Consider the following 18535-nt stretch of genomic DNA (forward strand, 5'->3'; position numbering starts at 1 on the left):
TAGACTTGTCATCAGTTTTAGGCTCCTTCAAACACTGTAAAAACCACAGATGTATTTTGACATTATGAAAATGGAGGCTAGTTTTGTACTGGTTCAGATTCTGGCTCTGTTCCTTAATAGTACTGTGACTTTGGGAAAGTTATTTAATCTTTGAGGTTAGTTTCATCTATAAAAGAGGTAAATAATTTATTCCTCATGGGGTGGTTCTGAAGATCAAATGAGGTTTTGGCCTAGGAACTGACCTTCACATACATGCTCATTGACCTTCACTTCCATGCTCATGGGCATGGAAGATGAATGGTGAAAGGCTGATGGGATAGTTGAGGAAATGAAATTTGACCCTATCTCACATCATCACTGAAATTAATTCTGAGTGCACTAACAGGCCTAAATATTAAAGGCAAAACTATGTAATTCTTTTTTTTTTAATATTTATTTATTTGGCTGCATCGGGTCCTCGTTGTGGCATGTGGGATCTCTCGTTGTGGTGCTCGTTTGGTCGCGTGGGCTTCTCCCTAGTTGTGGTGTGCGGGTTTTCTCTTCTCTTGTTGTGGCATGCAGGCTCCAGGGTGTGTGGGCTCCAGAGCGCATGGGGTCTGTAGTTTGTGGCATGCGGGCTCTCTAGTTGAGGCGTGCAAGCTCAGTAGTTGTGGCGCATGGGCTTAGTTGCCCCGCGGCATGTGGGATCTTAGTTTCCCAACCGGGGATCGAACCTGCGTCCCCTACATTGGAAGGCGGATTCTTTACCACTGGACCACCAGGGAAGTCCCAAAACTATGTAATTCTTTAAAAGAGAGTATCTTCATGACCTTGGAATAAGGTGGATTTCTTAAGACACTAAGGCATAAACTATAAGTTCACTACAAGAAAATTAAGAACTTATATTTAATCAACGGTTGTCATAAGGAGAGAAAAATTAGCCAGAAGATAGTGGCAACACATAACTGACATCAAATTAGTATGTAGAATATTAAGTAACTTGCACAAGCCAATAAGAAAAAGGTAAGTCAATAGAAAAACAGGCACCATTTCTTTGCAAAAGTGAAATTCCAAATAGTATAAACATAGGTAAAGTGCTCAATGTCATCAGTAATGAGATAAATAAAAAACAAACCTGCCATGCAATCACCTACCCACAAGACGCAAAAAATGAAAAAATCCTCAAAATTCTAAGCATTAGAATGGACACAGCAACAGAAAAACAACACTGCTGATAGGAGTGTAAATTATGAGAAATTTTGAAAACAGTTTGGCATTATCTAGTAAATTTAAAGATAGGCATACCTGATTTCTAGTAATTGTATTCTTATTTACATGCCCTAGAGGCTCTCCTGCATATAGGGACCAGGAAGTATGTAAACCTGAAAACACCCTAACCTGGAAACTCCTCACGGACATGGATGATGTTGAACAAAAGAAACAAGTAATGTTCGTAATGTTATTCCACTTGTGAAAAGTTTGTAAACAGGCAAAAATAAACTATATTGATTAGGGGCACATACTTACGTAGTAGTAACATGCAGAAAAGCAAGGAAACAATTGTCATAGAAGTCAGAATCGTATTTATTAATACTTCTAGGGGGATTGTGGCTAAAGGCCTTTCCCCCAGGGAAGATGACTCTCCTGTTCTATGCTCTCTTGATCTGGTGGTGTTTTCCCAGCTGTTCACTTTATGATTCTTTAAATGTATATATGCTTTGTAAATTTTTATCCATGTATGATTATCTCACAATAAAGAAAATTAAAAACCAAAAGAAGTAAAGAAACATAATAGAACTGTATGCTGACCAATGTGATGAAGAGATAAACACTGCTCCATTTCCTCGAAATATCAGTCTATTTCTAACTCGGACACCGTTTTAACAATCGCTGGGCTTCCCTGGTGGCGCAGTGGTTAAGAATCCGCCTGCCAATGCAGGGGACACAGGTTCAAGCCCTGGTCTGGGAAGATCCCACATGCCGCGGAGCAACTAAGCCCGTGAGCTACAACTACTGAGCCTGCACTCTAGAGCCCGCACGCCACAACTACTGAGGCCCACATGCTTAGAGCAGCTCGTGCTCCGCAACAAGAGAAGCCACTGCAATAAGAAGCCCGTGCACCACAACGAAGAGTAGCCCCCGCTCGCCGCAACTAGAGAAAGCCCGTGTGCAGCAACGAAGACCCAACACAGCCAAAAATAAAATAAATAAATTAAAAAAATATATTCTTAAAAAAAACAAAAAACAATTGCCGATCTAACTAGGTAATAGCTCAGTTTCCCCAAATTGATATAACTTAAACCTAGTGTCATCTGACCACGAGAGTTTTTACTCCCTGAAATGAGAAAACGCTGGCTTTATCTCTGCACCTTTCCCTCGATTACTGAGACCATTCCTCGTTGCTTTTTATAAACCGATGGATTCACTGGTGGTCCCCTGCCAGTTAGTTGGTGAAGAAGGGAAGCGGTCAGGTGTGTTCGATTAAACCCAGCCGGACCCAGTAGATGAAAACGTTTGCACGTGACTCGCATCCCCTTGGAAATGCAGCCCTAGCGCTCCGGCGAGGCCCGCAGGGTGAGAGACCAGGGTCCGCCCCCCTGCTCCTCAACGCGAGGTCCTCCTCAACGCGAGGACCTCCTCAACGCGAGGACCTCCTCACGCTCCTTTTCCTTCTCCTTCCGCTCCGGCGGAAGTGGCTCAGAGAGGGTGGATTTCTCCGCTGCCGGCTTCAGGCTCCGCGGCCCCCCGCCCCACTCGGGCGCCGCGGGACCGCCCGGCCGTCCTCCCGCCGCCGGGAGCGCTGTGGGCCGCAGCGGGCCTGGTCGCAGACGCCGTGGCGGCCGCCGCTCGCCTGAAGGGAGCTGCTGGCGGGGCCCAGGGAGTCCCCGCCCGAGACCGCGTCGCCGCCGCCGCCGCCGCCGCCGCCGCCGCCATGGGTAAGCAGAGCAGGCCGAGAGCGGACGCCCGGCCCTCCGTGCTGGGCCGAGGGCTCGGCCGGGTCAGGAGGACTGGTGGTGTGGGCATGGAGGCCTCGGGGTCGGGACTGGGGTCCGAAGCCGGGTTTGCCGTCGCCATGGCAACGCGCGGCCGCCCTTCGTTCCCCCTCGCCCCCTTCCCAGTTCAGGGGCCTAATGGCAGAGGTTTGGTGGTCCGTCGGCTTACAGGGAGCGAGGACAGGGCCGGCCGGGGTGCAGTTCCCGGGTCGGGGGAAATAGTCGGGGACGGGCGATGACTTTTCAGGTTTAGGGGTGGCGGAGGGAAGCGTCTCAGGTTTGGGCTTGGGTTCCAGACGCAGAAGGCGGGAGAGGGGCAGCGATGCCGCGCAGGACCCCGGGTGAGCCTTCCGTGAGGGGGTTGGGGCGCCCCGAGCCCTTGGGCAGCTTTGCTGGCTGGCAGGCAGGGAGGCAGGGAAGGGGTTCTACAGGCAAGATGCGGGAACCGGCCTTTGGGCGCGTGTGGGGGCTGCAGCCCGGGCGGGGCGCGGCTGGGGTGCAAACGCTCCTCTACTCGGGAGCTGCCGGCGCCCACCAGGACCTACCTTCGAGCAGTTATAAAGGCGCCCTTTGTCTGGTTGTCGCATCGTACATTACGGATTGTGATGGGCACTGTTAAGAAAAATGAGAATTGCTGCAGATTATGAAACGTCGACTGGTTTCGTCCCCGAAAAAAGAGGGAGTCATACCACGATGCATATTTGAAGCAATGATTTCTTGTGTGGAGATTCTCCACCAGCTAGCTTGGTCGTAGCAGTTGTGACTGTTTGCATTTTAAGTTGCTTAGGATTCATTGTCACGCTTCACGCCTGGCTATCTGTGGTCAGAAGTAAAATACTAGATCATTGGGAACCCTGGACTTTTTATCCAGTGAAGGAAAAACGGACATTTGGTTTACTTGGACTAGTAAATTTGTCAGGGATTATGAGACAGTATACTAAGTGCTTTATTTTTTTACACTTCATTTTGGCATCTGTGCTGAAAATATTTCTGCCAGTCACAACAGTGATGAGAGTATGGGGAAGCATCTGAATTTATAAGAAAACTGAGAATAAAATTTGTGGGAAAGAAAAATTTTTGTGAATTGAAAGTATCAGGTAAAATCAGTTTTAAAAAAATGCATCGATTACCTTGATATTCAACTGGATCAGCTGTGTGGAAGGTCAGGAAACCTTAAGGTGAAACTGGACCCTGCTTTTATTTCCTCTGGGAAAATAAAGGAGTCCTGCAATACAGAACTACAATTGCAGTGAAGAGACAAGATAGAAAGAGGGTTAAATTGAGTGAGAGTTGAATGGCTTCTCTTGTGTCCCCCTATTTTATTTACCTGTCATGTTTGTTATGGGTGAAATTGGAATCTTAGAATTTTAACTACCTTTTATTGTATTGCCAGTTTATTCTGAACATTTTTTTGCTTTTGGATTCATCTTTGATGGTTCCTGCTGTCTGCCTTTGCATGAACCCTTAAACATGTTGTCTGTTACTCTTATCTCTAGAGAAAGATTTAAAAAAACTCATTCTCCCTGAAGAGGTACCACAAAAATAAAATAAATACCCTAGAATAGCCAATTTGCAGGATCTTGAGAATAATTCATAAACTTTGGCTGGAGTGAGCATTGTTCTATGGTATGCATGAGAGACATAAAAAGAAGTTAACTAGGGGTGTTTGTTAGGAAGACTTACTTGTCCACCAAGGAAAAACCAACCACTTGGTTTTACAGGGGAAGGAAAGGGTTTGTATAGTTTACAATGTCAGTTCTTGCAAGTGATGTTGGACTCCTTTCTTGTGCTTTCAGCTACAAAAGACCCTACAGCTGTAGAGAGAGCAAACTTGTTAAACATGGCTAAACTCAGTATTAAAGGACTCATTGAATCTGCTCTAAGCTTTGGCCGCACTTTGGATTCTGATTACCCCCCCTTGCAGCAGTTCTTCGTTGTTATGGAGCATTGTCTGAAGCATGGTCTTAAAGGTATTGTGAGATTTTTTTAAAAAAAAAACAACTATAGAACCTCCCCCCTCCCATCTTAAATATCCTTGAAAATGTGATTTTTTTTGAGGCCATAATTACTGTTACTTTAAAAATACTGGGTGGGTTGGTTTTAGGAGAAAATACCCTACTACTTTATGTTTTCTAATGGGTGGTCTTCAGAAAATCCTTAGTTGTTACTGTTTTGTAAAAATGTATTTGTATACTCTTTTGTTTTAAAAAAAACAAATTATTTATTTATTTGGCTGCATCGGGTCTTAGTTGCAGCATGCCGGCTCTTTGTTGCGGCACATAGGCTTCTCTAGTTGTGGCGCGCGGGCTCCAGAACACTCAGGCTCAGTAGTCGCGGCACGCCGCTTCGTTGCCCTGTGACATGTGGGATCTTAGCTCCCTGACCAGGGATTGAGTCCACGTCCCCTGCATTGGAAGGTGGATTCTTAACCACTAGACAACCAGGGAAGTCCCTGTAAAAAGTGTATTTGATTTTAAAATGTTTTCAACATACTCTGAGCTGATTTCCATTTTCTAGGACAACTATAGAGTTATATAGAAAATCTTAAGCTTGGTGATTCTGGTATGAACTATAATTACTAGTTTGAGCTCTCTTGAACAAATACATTAAAATAGTTGATTGTTGAAATATGAACCTCCTTAGTGCATGGAAACATATCTAGAAAAATTGTCTTCTGGATTGGGTTATTGTAGAAATGTGGGTGCTCCCTGAAAATGATGATAACAGTGGATATTGTATTCATCTATACATTTCACATTGAATTATTTTTATGTGTTTGTATTATATTACTGTTCTTTTACTTATAGTAACTACTTTGATCTCTGGTTCATATGATCAGAGCTGTGTAGAGGGCTATGTAAGAGATGTGTACTAAGGTGACTATTAAAAAAGAAGAGAATCTTGCTTTTATGTTGGTATACCAGAAGCCTGGGTAAGTTGGAAAGTTCTTTTTTTAAAAAAATTTTAATTGAAATATAGTTGATTTACAATATTGTGTTAGTTTCAGGTGTACAGCAAAGTGATTCATTTTATATATATATTATATATATGTATATTTTATATATCTGTATTCTTCTTTAGATTCTTTTCCATTATAGGTTATTACAAGATACTGAGTATAGTTCCCTGTGCTATACAGTAGGTCCTTATTGCTTATCTATTTTATGTATAGTACTATGTATATTTTAATCCCAAACTCCTAGTTTATTCCCCCCTCCTTTCCCCTTTGGTAACCATAAATTTGTTTTCTATGTCTCTGAGTCTATTTCCCTTTTGTAAGTAAGTTCATTTGTATAATTTTTTTAGATTCCACATATAAGTGATATCATATGATACTTGTCTTTCTCTGACTGACTACTTCACTTATTATGATGATTTCTAGGTCCATCCATGTTGCTGCAAATGGTATTATTCCATTCTTTTTTATGGCTAATATTCCATTGTGTATATATACTACATCTTCTTTATCCATTCATCTGCTGATGCACACTTAGGGGGAGTTTCTGACTATGGCACATGAGAGTAGGGGTAAATGTGAAAAGCAAAAGGGGAGATTTACCTAAACATGGTTTTAATAAAATGTACTTTAAACTGAGAAGGAACCTTGGCATCGAAATTTGAGAAACCCTATATGTGATGTTATTAATGTATTCATTTTAAAATTAAAATTTGTTTATATTTATTGAGATATAATTGACATATAACGTATTAGTTTAATGGGTACAACACAATTCAGTATTTTTATATATTGTGAAATGATCACCACAATAAACCCAGTTAACATCCATTACCACACATAGTTATAAGATTTTTTTTCTTGTGATGAGAACTTTTAAGATTTACTCTTAGCAGCTTTCAGATATACAATACAATCTATAATACAGTAACTGTAGTCATTTGTACATTACATCCCCAGGACTTCTTTTATAACTAGAAGTTTGTACCTTTTGACCATCTTTACCCATTTCATCTATTCCCACCCTCCAACCCTGGCAACCACCAATCTGGAACGTGTATCTATGAGTTTGGTTTTTTTGTTTTTGTTTCTTCAGATTCCACTTTTTCTTTAATTAGAGTTAAAATAATTTTAAAAATTATATATAATAGTGAAATATGTTCTTTTTGTACATGAATCAAACAACATAGAAGCACATGGAGCAAAAACATAATTTCCCTTCATTCTCTTCCATTCATCTCTCTAAAGGAATCTTTGTCACTCTTCTAGCTCTTTTCTGTTTTTCTTTCTTTCTTTTTTAAATTGAATTATGTGATTTTTTCTTTTACTCTAAATAAAATCATGCTGTATTATTCTGTGACTTTCTTTTTTTCCCTATTTAAAAAAAAGAAAAACTTAATGGTATGGTTTGGAGATTTTGCCATTTACATAGAGGTCTTTTTCACATTTTTAATGGCTGTAAAACATTTCATAGTATATGTATACCATGACTTATTTAACTACTTTCCTCTTAATGTACACTTAGGTGTTTCCAGTTTTTTATCATTAAAATTATGCTGTAAGGACATCTTTGGATATATATGTTTGTACACACGTGCTAAGATTTCTTTAGGATTCTTAGGAGTAGAATTATTGGGTCAAAGGATATAGGCAACTGATGTCTGCAAAGCCTTCACTGATTAATCAAACAACAGTGAATGTGTTTGTTTCCCCACATTTTTGCCTACTCTGGATATTCTCAGTCTCTGAATACTTCTTTTAATACATCAGGAAGTCAACAGTCTTATCTCAGGCCTTGAGTTTTAATTTGCTTTTTGAAAAACTTCCTTTTTATTAAAAAAAAAAAATAGTAGTGACAAAGGTCTTTATTTTCCCCCAGCCTGCTGAAATGGAATTGCCAAATGATGGCCACCATAGTTACGTTTTAAACTCTTTTCTGAATATATTTTCCTTTACTTCCCAAAATATCATGAGGCAGATCCTAACAGTCAAATGCCTGTCTTGATCAACCATTATAAAGCTACTTTGTGCTGATTGATTTTTCTCCCCCAGGGAAAATTGCCTATCTTGCTGGCTTTTGGGTGGTGCATATGATAGGCACGCTGGATCTACAGGAGATCTGGTCAGTATTAGAAGGAAACATAGTGATTTCATGGTTTCATATTACCCGAATCTCACATTCAAATAAAAGGAAAAGTAAAGTCACAATTTTTTGTGTTTAAAAGTAAAATAACTACTTGTCCTTGGTTTATTGAATAAACTGGTAAAGATCAGCCTGCTAGGGCCACCAGTCTTATTTTTGTACTGGTAAAGAATGAGCCTATGGGACTTCCCTGGTAGTCCAGTGGTTAAGAATTGGTCTTGCAATGCAGGGGACGCCGGTTCAATCCGTGGTCGGGGAGCCAAGATCCCACGTGCCGCAGGGAAACTAAGCCCATGCACTGCAACTGCTGAGCCTGCACACCACAACTAGAGAGCCCGTGTGCTGTGGAGCCCTCACGCCAACTACAGAGCCCATGCACTGCAACTACTGAGCCTGTGTGCCACAGCTATAGAGAAGCCTGCGCTAAATAAAATAAATATCTATTAAAAAAAGAAAGTTAAAAAAAAAAAAAAGAGTGAGCCTAGTTGTTCTTCTACTTTAATTACCTACTTGCATATTTCTGATATGGAAAAATGACCAAGGTGCATATTTCTGTTAGGGAGAATATCAGAATCAACAGGCTTCTGATCAACAGGGCTGTGTAGTGATAAGAGAGGAAAGGTCTGTGAATAATTGTATGTTAAGTTAGAAATGTTGAAACTAAGTATTTAACATGAGGTTACTACAGTTTTGTAAGTTGAAGTTACATGCATTATATTTTCTTTTTAAAGTAAGAAAATCATTTTTGAGTTATAACAAAACTATATGGGGCCCTTTGGAACTGGTGGAGAAGCTGTACCCAGAAGCAGAAGAAATAGGAGCTAGTGTCCGGGATTTACCTGGTCTTAAGTAAGTAATCTTATTACTTGTTCCTCCTTCCCCGTAGAAGTATATTTACTATTCCTTAAAAGTACCTCACAGTCTAGTTTATTATCTTCTCGCAGCCTTATGTAACCTTCTTGCATTCTCTTCTAATAAAATTCTGTTTATTCTTTATGGCTTAGCTCAAATTTCATTTCCTTTATGAAATTTTTCTTAGCCCCTTCAATAAGAATTAAGTGCTGTTTCTTTTATACTGCTATCATTATAGTCACTCTTATATCACTTACTTAAATTCTGCATTGTATTGCAGGAAATAGGCAAGTTCTTTTAAGATAGGATGTATCAATTATGCATTTCTGTTTCCTGAGTATTAAGCTGGTTTGCAGTAGTAGGCAGTTGTACTATTTGAAGACTGATTTAAGCTAAATCCAGGGCAAAGGCTCAGGAGATTTGAGTTCTCTGATAAGCCATTTATGTACCACAGGACTTGTGCAAATTACTTTTTTTTATTCTTAAAATTGGGATCTATATTGTCATCTGCCTGTTTGACTAGATGAAGGTGCAGCTGGCCCTCGATATCTGTGGGTTTTGCATCTGCAGATACAACCAACTTTGGATCAAAAATATTCAAAAAAATTTTTTTCAGAAGGTTTCAAAAAGCAAAACTTGAATTTGCCACACCCTGGCAACTATTTACATAGTATTTACTTTATATTAGGTATTATAAGTAATCTAGAGATGATTTAAAGTATATGCGAGGATGCGCATAGGTTATATGCAAAATACTATGCCATTTTATATAAGGGGCTTGAGTATCCATGGATTTTGGTATCTGAGGGGGTCCTGGAACCAATCCCCCACAAATACTGAGGAAAAACTGTATATGAAATGTCCTAAAAGCTGAATGTTCTAGCTAGTGACTCATGCGTGTTGAAAATGTTTTGCAGGTGTTTTGCTGTTAAGGCTAAGGTTTTATGTTCTTCAGGGTGTGATTAAGATAGAAGAGCTTACTTTAGTTTATCTTAATTCTTGTGAATGAGATAATTTTCTTTTATGCTTACCATTTTTTGTCAGATTATCAGTTTGCTTTCTCTTAGCTTTACAATTTAGGGTTTTGTATGTTATAGGGAATATGGTAGTGTTTTCTGTTATCACAACATCCAAATGTTTGCAAGTTGTACTTAATTGAGTGATAAAAGTAAATAGCTATTCATTGAGTACTGTATCAGGGTAACAGGATAATTGTTTTACATGACTTATCTCATTTAGCGCTTAAATCAACCTTAGGGCAGAGATTATTATCATGATAATTGTATAGATGTGAAAAGTAAAGATCAAAGAAGTTACAGTTAACAAGTGGCAGAGCCAGGATTTAAACCCAGTTTTTAGAATTAAATAGCGAGTGATGTTCACACTTCATATTTGTTACAATGGTATATAAGGTGTAGCAATTTTTAACAAAGAGAGGAAAAGGGGAATTTAACTCTCAAAAAGAGAAATATAAGGTTTGGCTTCATTTTAATATGAAGATACATGTTCATATTGTTTTTAAAAAGCCAAACAATAAATAAAATAAAATAAAATGCTAAGCCATAAGAAAGTTGCTAGCTGTTTGAAGTGAAGATTAAGTTTCCTCCCACATTACCTGCTAAAATGTTCTCTGCATAAGAAAACGTAAAAGTGTGAACGATGTATTTCTCTTTAAAAAAGTCATACATGTTCTGTAAAACTTGGTTTTATTTTTACTAAATGATAAGAATTTGGATAAGACAGATATGAGATTAAATTTTTTTTAGCAAGAGAACAAATCCACACTTTTATTTATTTACTTTTCAATAAGTTTAAATCCTTGAGGGGTATAGCATCACACCGATTCTGTGTCCTATGACCTTAGCAGGAAGGTTGCTTCAGAATTTGGTGCAAACCATGCCACTGTTACCATGAGCACAGGTTACCTTTCCCCAGATGGCTGGTTTAGTTCAGTTTGCCACAAGGAGTTACTGTGTTGTTTTTTGCTTTGTACACATCACATCTCTTGCCTAGATAGAATTAGTTTTCATCTTGAGCACAAACGCCTTCAGTTTTTTTTTTACATCTTTATTAGAGTATAAATGCTTTACAATGTTGTGTTAGTGTCTGCTGTACAATAAAGTGAATCAGCTCTATGTATACATATATCCACATATCCCCTCCCTCTTGAGCTTCCCTCCTACCCTCCTCCCTATCCCACCACTCTTGGTGGTCACAAAGCATCCAGCTGATCTCCCCGTGCTATGCAGCAGCTTCCCATTAGCCATCCATTTTACATTTGGGAGTGTATATATGTCAGTGGTACTCTCTCACTTTGTCCCAGCTTCCCCTTCCCCTCCGTGCCCTCAAGTCTGTTCTCTACATCTGCATCTTTATTCCTGCCCTGCCACTAGGTTCATCCATACTGCTTTTTAAAATTCCATATACATGCATTAGCATTCAGTGTTTGTTTTTCTCTTTCTGACTTACTTCACTCTGTATGACAAATTCTAGGTCCATCCACCTCACTACAAAAACTCAATTTCTTTCCTTTTTATGGCTGAGTAATATTCCATTGTCTATCTGTGCCACATCTTCTTTATCCATTCATCTGTCAGTGGACATTTAGGTTGCTTCCATGTCCTGGCTGTTGTAAATAGTGCTGCAGTGAACATTGTGGTACATGACTCTTTGAATTCTGGTTTTCTCAGGGTATATGCCCAATAGTGGGATTGCTGGGTCGTATGGTAGTTCTATTTTTAGTTTTTTAAGGAACCTTCATACTGTTCTCCATAGTGGCTGTAGCAATTTACATTCCCACCAACAGTGCAAGAGTGTTCCCTTTTCTCCACACCCTCTCCAGCATTTATTGTTTGTAGATTTTTTGATGATGATCATTCTGACCTGTGTGAGGTAATACCTCATTATGGTTTTGATTTGCATTTCTCTCCTAATCAGTGATGTTGAGCATCTTTTCATGTATTTGCTGGCCATCTGTATATCTTCTTTGGAGGAATGTCTAGTTAGGTCTTCTGCCCATTTTTGGATTGGGTTGTTTGATTTTTGTGATATTGAGCTGCGTGAGCTGCTTGTATATTTTGGAGATTAATCCTTTGTCAGTTACTTTGTTTGCAAATATTTTCTCCCATTCTGAGGGTTGTCTTTTCTTCTTGTTTATGGTTTCCTTTGCTGTCTAAAAGCTTTTAAGTTTCATTAGGTCCCATTTGTTTATTTTTGTTTTTATTTCCCTTACTCTAGGAGGTGGGTCAAAAAGGATCTTGCTGTGATGTATGTCACAGAGTGTTCTGCCTATGTTTTCCTCTAAGAGTTTGATAGTGTCTGGCCTTACATTTAGGTCTTTAATCCATTTTGAGTTTATTTTTGCGTATGGTGTGTTCCAATTTCATTCTTTTACATGTATCTATCCGTTTTTACCAGCACCACTTATTGAAGAGGCTGTCCTTTCTCCATTGTACATTCTTCCCTCCTTTGTCAAAGATAAGGTAACCATATGTGCGTGGGTTTATCTCTTGGCTTTCTATCTTGTTCCCTTGATCTATATTTCTGTTTTTGTGCCAGTACCATACTGTCTTGATTACTGTAGCTTTGTAGTATACTCTGAAGTCAGGGAGCTTGATTCCTCCAGCTCCATTTTTCTTTCTGAAGATTGCTTTGGTTATTCGGGGTCTTTTGTGTTTCCATACAAGTTGTAAAATTTTTTGTTCTAGTTCTGTGAAAAATGCCATTGGTAATTTGATAGGGATTGCATTGAACCTGTAGATTGCTTTGGGTGGTATAGTCATTTTCACAATATTGATTCTTCCAATCTAGCAGAATGGTATATCTCTCCATCTGTTTATGTTATCTTTGTTTTCTTTCATCAGTGTTTTATAGTTTTCTGAGTACAGGTCTTTTGCCTCCTTAGGTAGGTTTATTCCTAGGTATTTTATTCTCTTATTGTTTCCTTAATTTCTCTTTCTGATCTTTCGTTGTTAACCATAAGATCATCTCAATAGATGCAGAAAAAGCTTCTGACAGAATTCAACACCCATTTATGATAAAAACTCTCCAGAAAGTGGGCATAGAGGGAACCTACCTCAACATAATAAAAACCATATACGACAAACCCACAGTAAACATCATTCTCAGTGGTGAAAAGCTGAAAGCATTTCCTCTAAGATCAGTAACCAAGACAAGGATGTCCACTCTCACCACTATTATTCAATGTAGTATTGGAAGTCCTAGCCACAGCAATCAGAGAAGGAAAAGATATAAAAGGAATACAAATGGAAAAGAAGAAGTAAAACTGTCACTGTTTGCTGATGACATGATACTATACATAGAAAATCCTAAAGATGCCACCAGAAAACTACTAAAACTAATCAACGTATTTGGTAAGGTTGCAGGATACCTTCAGTTTTAAGAAGAGCTGTGTGCTCCCTCTGTCCCAGAGACACTGCTTATAGCCAGCAAAAATGGCCTGGTCCACAGCCTTTCAGACAAATTTGTAGTTTTAAAAGTTCTGTTCCCATCAGGCCTCCACGTTAAAGAGGAGATTTAATGTTTTAAACGACAACTGGATAAAAGAAACATTTGAAAAATAGCAAGCAGTGATTCTTTCTAATTAATTAGCATCTAGATACCTTCTTAGCTTTGTCATGATTTTTAAAATTCAGATATAATATCAGTTATTTTTTGAGAGCATTATATTGCCTTTATTGATGCATTTTGCATAATCATATTTAGAGGGGTAAGCCTATTCTGATAAAATATTTCTTGTGGAATTATCCTCACTATTTAGAGAGTCATTTTTTCCAAGACATAAAATGGTACCTAGATGTCCTGTAGGTGCAGATTTATCTTAGAGACTTAAAAAGCTCCCAGGGATTGGTTTGCATGCTCAAAGAGCTGACTTGAAGCTCTAGAAACTAAGATAAAACCATGATAAATTGCTTTTTTTTTTATTGTGTACTTCAACAAAGATAGAAGATGTAGTCTATAATCTTTGGGCTGGGGCTCTTTTCTGACTGTTGGGTTTTGCTTTTCAGGACCCCCCTGGGTCGTGCAAGAGCGTGGCTTCGATTAGCCCTCATGCAAAAAAAAATGGCTGACTACCTGCGTTGCTTAATTATTCAAAGGGATCTCTTGAGGTACTACCATTAAATCATGTTCATTTTCATTTTTTATTTCATTTATATCCTGTTTCCCAAAAATGATTGAAGATATAGTATGAAAGGATATGTAAAATACATTATGATGGCATAAAATAAAAGGAGGAGCAAAATGAGATAGAGAAGCATAGTGGAGACATAACGTGGATCAAGAACTAGCCTGAAAAATGAATACTGTAAGATTTTTATTGGCTGACAAGGTGGAAATTTATATGTCGTATTTCTAAGTTTTAATTTTTTCCTAAATTAGTTAATTCTATGAATAAAAATTTGTATTGGAATTTGGGGCTTTAATTCAGGAGGTTTCTTTTTAGACCTTGAATGTCCAAATTACTGCTTTCATTGTATTGTGGGCGCTTTTTAAACTGTCAGTTTAAATTGAAGGCCAAAAAAAAAAAAAAATTGAAGGCCAAATGTTTAAGACAGACTTTCAAAGCAAGGATATCAGTTCTCAAAGGGAGTGGGCCCATGGCAGCCCCTCTCTTCGCCCTTGTTCTCTTAGAGTGCCTCTGTGATATTTTGGAGAATCTGGTCTTTTTTTTTTTTAATGTTTTCTTCTTTTAAATTTATTTTTATTTTTGGCTCCATCGGGTCTTCGTTGTGGAATGAAGGATCTTTTTTATTGCGGTGCTAAGGCTATTCGTTGCAGCGTGTGGGCTTCTTTCTAGTTGTGGCGTGTGGGTTTTCTCTCTGTAGTTATGGCACGTGGGCTCTGCAGTTGTGGTGTGCAGGCTCCAGAGCACGTGGGCTCTCTAGTTGAGGCACACAGGCTTAGTAGTTGTGGCTTGTGGGCTTAGTTGCCCCTCGGCATGTGGGATCTTAGTTCTCCAACCAGGGATCAAACCCTCATCCCCTGCACTGGAAGGTGGATTCTTTACCACTGGACCACCAGGGAAGTCCCTGGTCGTTTTTTATTTTACTTGTGACTCCAGTTGTACATCTTGGTTTTCCCATTTGTTAAATGAGAATGACCATGCTTTAAACGCCTTCAATTTCTCAGCGATATTCTGAAGGTTAATTAAGGTGATTAAGTAATATACATGGGACTTCTTGAGGAAGGCATGAGACAGTGATAAATAGTTTCCTGAGTATTAGTTGTCAGGTCTTAGTTTTTAGGCTGTCCTATTTCTTTCACAAGTCTCTTGTTTGAACATTTTTTGGGATCTAGATATCCATAAATATCTTTAATGCTTATCTATTAAGAGCACTTGCAACAGATATACCAAATGCATTGACTAGAAAATGGACTTGAAATGTTTCTTATGTTCGTTTCCCCACATTAGTCTTTATCCTAAGCGTCTTAATAAATCCTGGGATGAAAATTCAACTGTACTAAAAAGTATCGTAATCAGATCAGCAGCAGTCACTGTATCTTTCGAGAGTCACAAACATTCCAGGCCTCAATGCTGCTCCCTTTTTTTTTTAAAATCTCTGTTTGCTTCTCTTTTCTCTCTCTCAAAATTCCTTTTCCTCTTTTATCTCCTTCAGTCCGTTTCTTTTACGTTTTCTTTATAGACATTTAAATCTCAAAATTTTTAAGTTATTTGCATATAGGAAGGCTAATTGCAAGTTACCTAATTTATATTGGTTCCATTCTTGTAATAAGGTATTAAGATTGTAAAATTTAGTTTTCAAAATAAATTTGTAATGTAAGATTTTTATTATTTTAATTTTCACAGTGAATTCTATGAGTATCATGCACTAATGATGGAAGAAGAAGGAGCAGTAATTGTTGGGCTGCTGGTTGGCCTGAATGTGATAGACGCTAATCTGTGTGTAAAGGGAGAGGATTTAGACTCACAAGTAAGTGAGAATGACTAGTGCCAAATGCAGAGTGTTTTCAGTTTGTACTGTTCCTCTTTGATCCAGGTATTACTCTAAGTTGTAAACAGTGCTGTTAAACACTAGAAAAAAATTAGGGATGAAAGTCAGTTGTGTGTTAAAGGTACTTCTAGAATTTCCACCCTCTAAATAAGAATAACTTTATTTACTTTAGGTTGGAGTGATTGATTTTTCCATGTATTTAAAGAATGAAGAAGATATTGGAAATAAAGAAAGGTATGATTTTCATAAGTTATTTCACATGTTGTATTTTATATGTAGCTCTTTACAAATCAGTATGAGGTCCATCTATTTGCAATGTGGTTTTTATTTCCTTTTTTTCTGTGTAGTTCCTGCTTTGTTTTGTTTTCACTTCCATTTACTAGGTTTACAAAGCAAAAATCACTTAGAAGGAGGTTTTAATCTGAAGTATGACTTTTGGTCATACCAGTAGTTCAGAGACCCATTTTCTTTTTTCTTTCTTTATTTTTTGGTTCTGCTGCATGGCTTATGGGATTTTAGTTCCCCGACCAGGGATCGAACCTGGGCCCTTGTTACTGAGAACATGGAGTCCTAACCACTGGACTGCCAGGGAATTCCCCAGAGACCCATTTTAATAGTCAGCTCTGTTTCTGTGATAAAAAGAAATGAAAGCTTATTATTCATAAGCTTACAAATGCTGGTTTATTTTAAGACATAACGGTAATCATTTCACAATATTAAATGTATCATATTAACATGTTGTACACCTTAAATTTACACAATGTTATATGTCAAATATATTTCTTAAAAAAATAAATGGGGCTTCCCTGGTGGCACAGTGGTTGAGAGTCCGCCTGCCGATAGAGGGGACACGGGTTCGTGCCCTGGTCCGGGAAGATCCCACATGCCGCAGAGCGGCTAGGCCCGTGAGCCATGGCCGCTGAGCCTGCATGTCCGGAGCCTGTGCTCTGCAGCGGGAGAGGCCACAACAGTGAGAGGCCCGCGTACCGCAAAAAAAAAAAAAAAATTAATTAATTAAATAAATAAATGCAAAAGTATTTAAAAACATACTAATGGTATTGTTTAATATTAGCAAATAATTTATTTAACAAAAGTTATAGCTATTTAGTACACAGCTTGCTGCTATATGGTTATAAAGATTCTTGAATTTTATTTCAAAGGCAAGATAACGTTGTTTTACCATTATGGTTTAACACAATTTTAGATAATTTAGATCTTTCGTGGAGATTTTTTTTTTTTGGTCACCCAGTAAATACCTTTCCAGTTAGCACAAAGCTGCTTTTTCGCCTCCTCTAGGAATGTTCAAATTGCTGCCATATTAGACCAGAAGAATTATGTTGAAGAATTAAATAGACAACTGAAGTAAGTATTATGGACACATGGGTACTTAGTACATTTTGGATGTTGTCTTAGGTTTTTTTTTTTTCCCCCCTTCAGGTCATCTTAATCCTATTCCTTTTTTCTAAGCATCTTTGAAAAGGGGTTGAGGGGATAGAGAGTGAATGGAAATTGAGAATACAGAGAATTATTGGAAATAACTGATTTTCAGCAGAAAATGAGAGTCATATTTTTAAATAGAATCTTCAGAGACATTTAAAAATAGAATTTCAGACTTATTCCTCTACCCTTGAGAAAAAAAGGCTAGATAGGGTGAAAGTTTATATCATTTTGGTAGTTCAAAAATTCATTTTTCTGGGCTTCGCTGGTGGTGCAGTGGTTGAGAGTCCGCCTGCCGATGCAGGGGACACGGGTTCGTGCCCCAGTCTGGGAAGATCCCACATGCCGCGGAGCGGCTGGGCCCGTGAGCCATGGCCGCTGAGCCTGTGCGTCCGGAGCCTGTGCTCCGCAATGGGAGAGGCCACAACAGTGAGAGGCCCACACACTGCAAAAAAAAAAAAAAAAAATTCATTTTTCCTACTTCAAAGGACTTCACGTGTCAGTGTGACTGTCATCTTCCATGGTGGAAGTTTTCTCCTTCCAATGTCACCTGGTCATTGAAGCTGTTAGTGAATACTCTATCTGGGAAGAATTTCTGAGATCTTGTGTGTAAAATAGTATAGTATAGTTCTGTCTAGTAGAAATACAACGTGAGTCACAAAGGTAATTTAAAATATCTAGTGACCACATTAAAAAAATAAAAAAGAAACATGAAATATGAGATATTTTATATATTTTGTTGTACTGTTTTCAAAATTCAATGTGCATTTTACACTTACAGCACATTTCAATTCAGAGAAGCCACATGTGGCTTATGGCTGCCATACCAGATAGCACAGGTATAGTGAATAATATTTACTACATTGTTAGAAACAGACTGTTCTCATTAACTAAGATGAATAATTCAAAAATGGCTATCTCTGGGTGATATTATGAATAATTTTAAAATTTCTTTATACTTTTATGTATTTTCTGAGTTTCACTCAATAAACATGCATTACAATCCGAAAATACAGTTAAACATTTTCCCATTTTAGAAAAAGAAACTAATAAGTTGTAATTCTTGCTTTCTCTCTGAAGTTGGAGAGAGAAGAAAGATCTTATATCAGTGTCTTTTCTTTTTTCATCATGGAGTTTTAATAATTGATATAGGAAATATATGCATATATATATGTATTTTGTATTTCTGAGATTGTATATC

The 18535-nt window shown here is 38.4% G+C and overlaps 1 protein-coding gene across 1 annotated transcript in view; it reads left to right on the forward strand.

The window, feature by feature from the left end:
- Nucleotides 1-2753: 2753 nt before the first annotated feature.
- Nucleotides 2754-18535, forward strand: part of RUFY2 (RUN and FYVE domain containing 2) — a 44894-nt gene continuing 29112 nt past the window's right edge. Inside the window, exons 1-7 of the mRNA XM_065894904.1 lie at nt 2754-2915; nt 4769-4942; nt 8803-8920; nt 13951-14052; nt 15753-15876; nt 16070-16131; nt 17194-17259. Of these exons, the coding sequence (XP_065750976.1) occupies nt 2912-2915; nt 4769-4942; nt 8803-8920; nt 13951-14052; nt 15753-15876; nt 16070-16131; nt 17194-17259 (650 nt within the window). The 5' untranslated portion in view covers nt 2754-2911. The remainder of the gene's footprint in view (nt 2916-4768; nt 4943-8802; nt 8921-13950; nt 14053-15752; nt 15877-16069; nt 16132-17193; nt 17260-18535) is intronic.

This window comes from Phocoena phocoena, chromosome 16, assembly GCF_963924675.1.
Source record: "Phocoena phocoena chromosome 16, mPhoPho1.1, whole genome shotgun sequence".
Taxonomy (NCBI): Eukaryota; Metazoa; Chordata; class Mammalia; order Artiodactyla; family Phocoenidae; genus Phocoena; species Phocoena phocoena.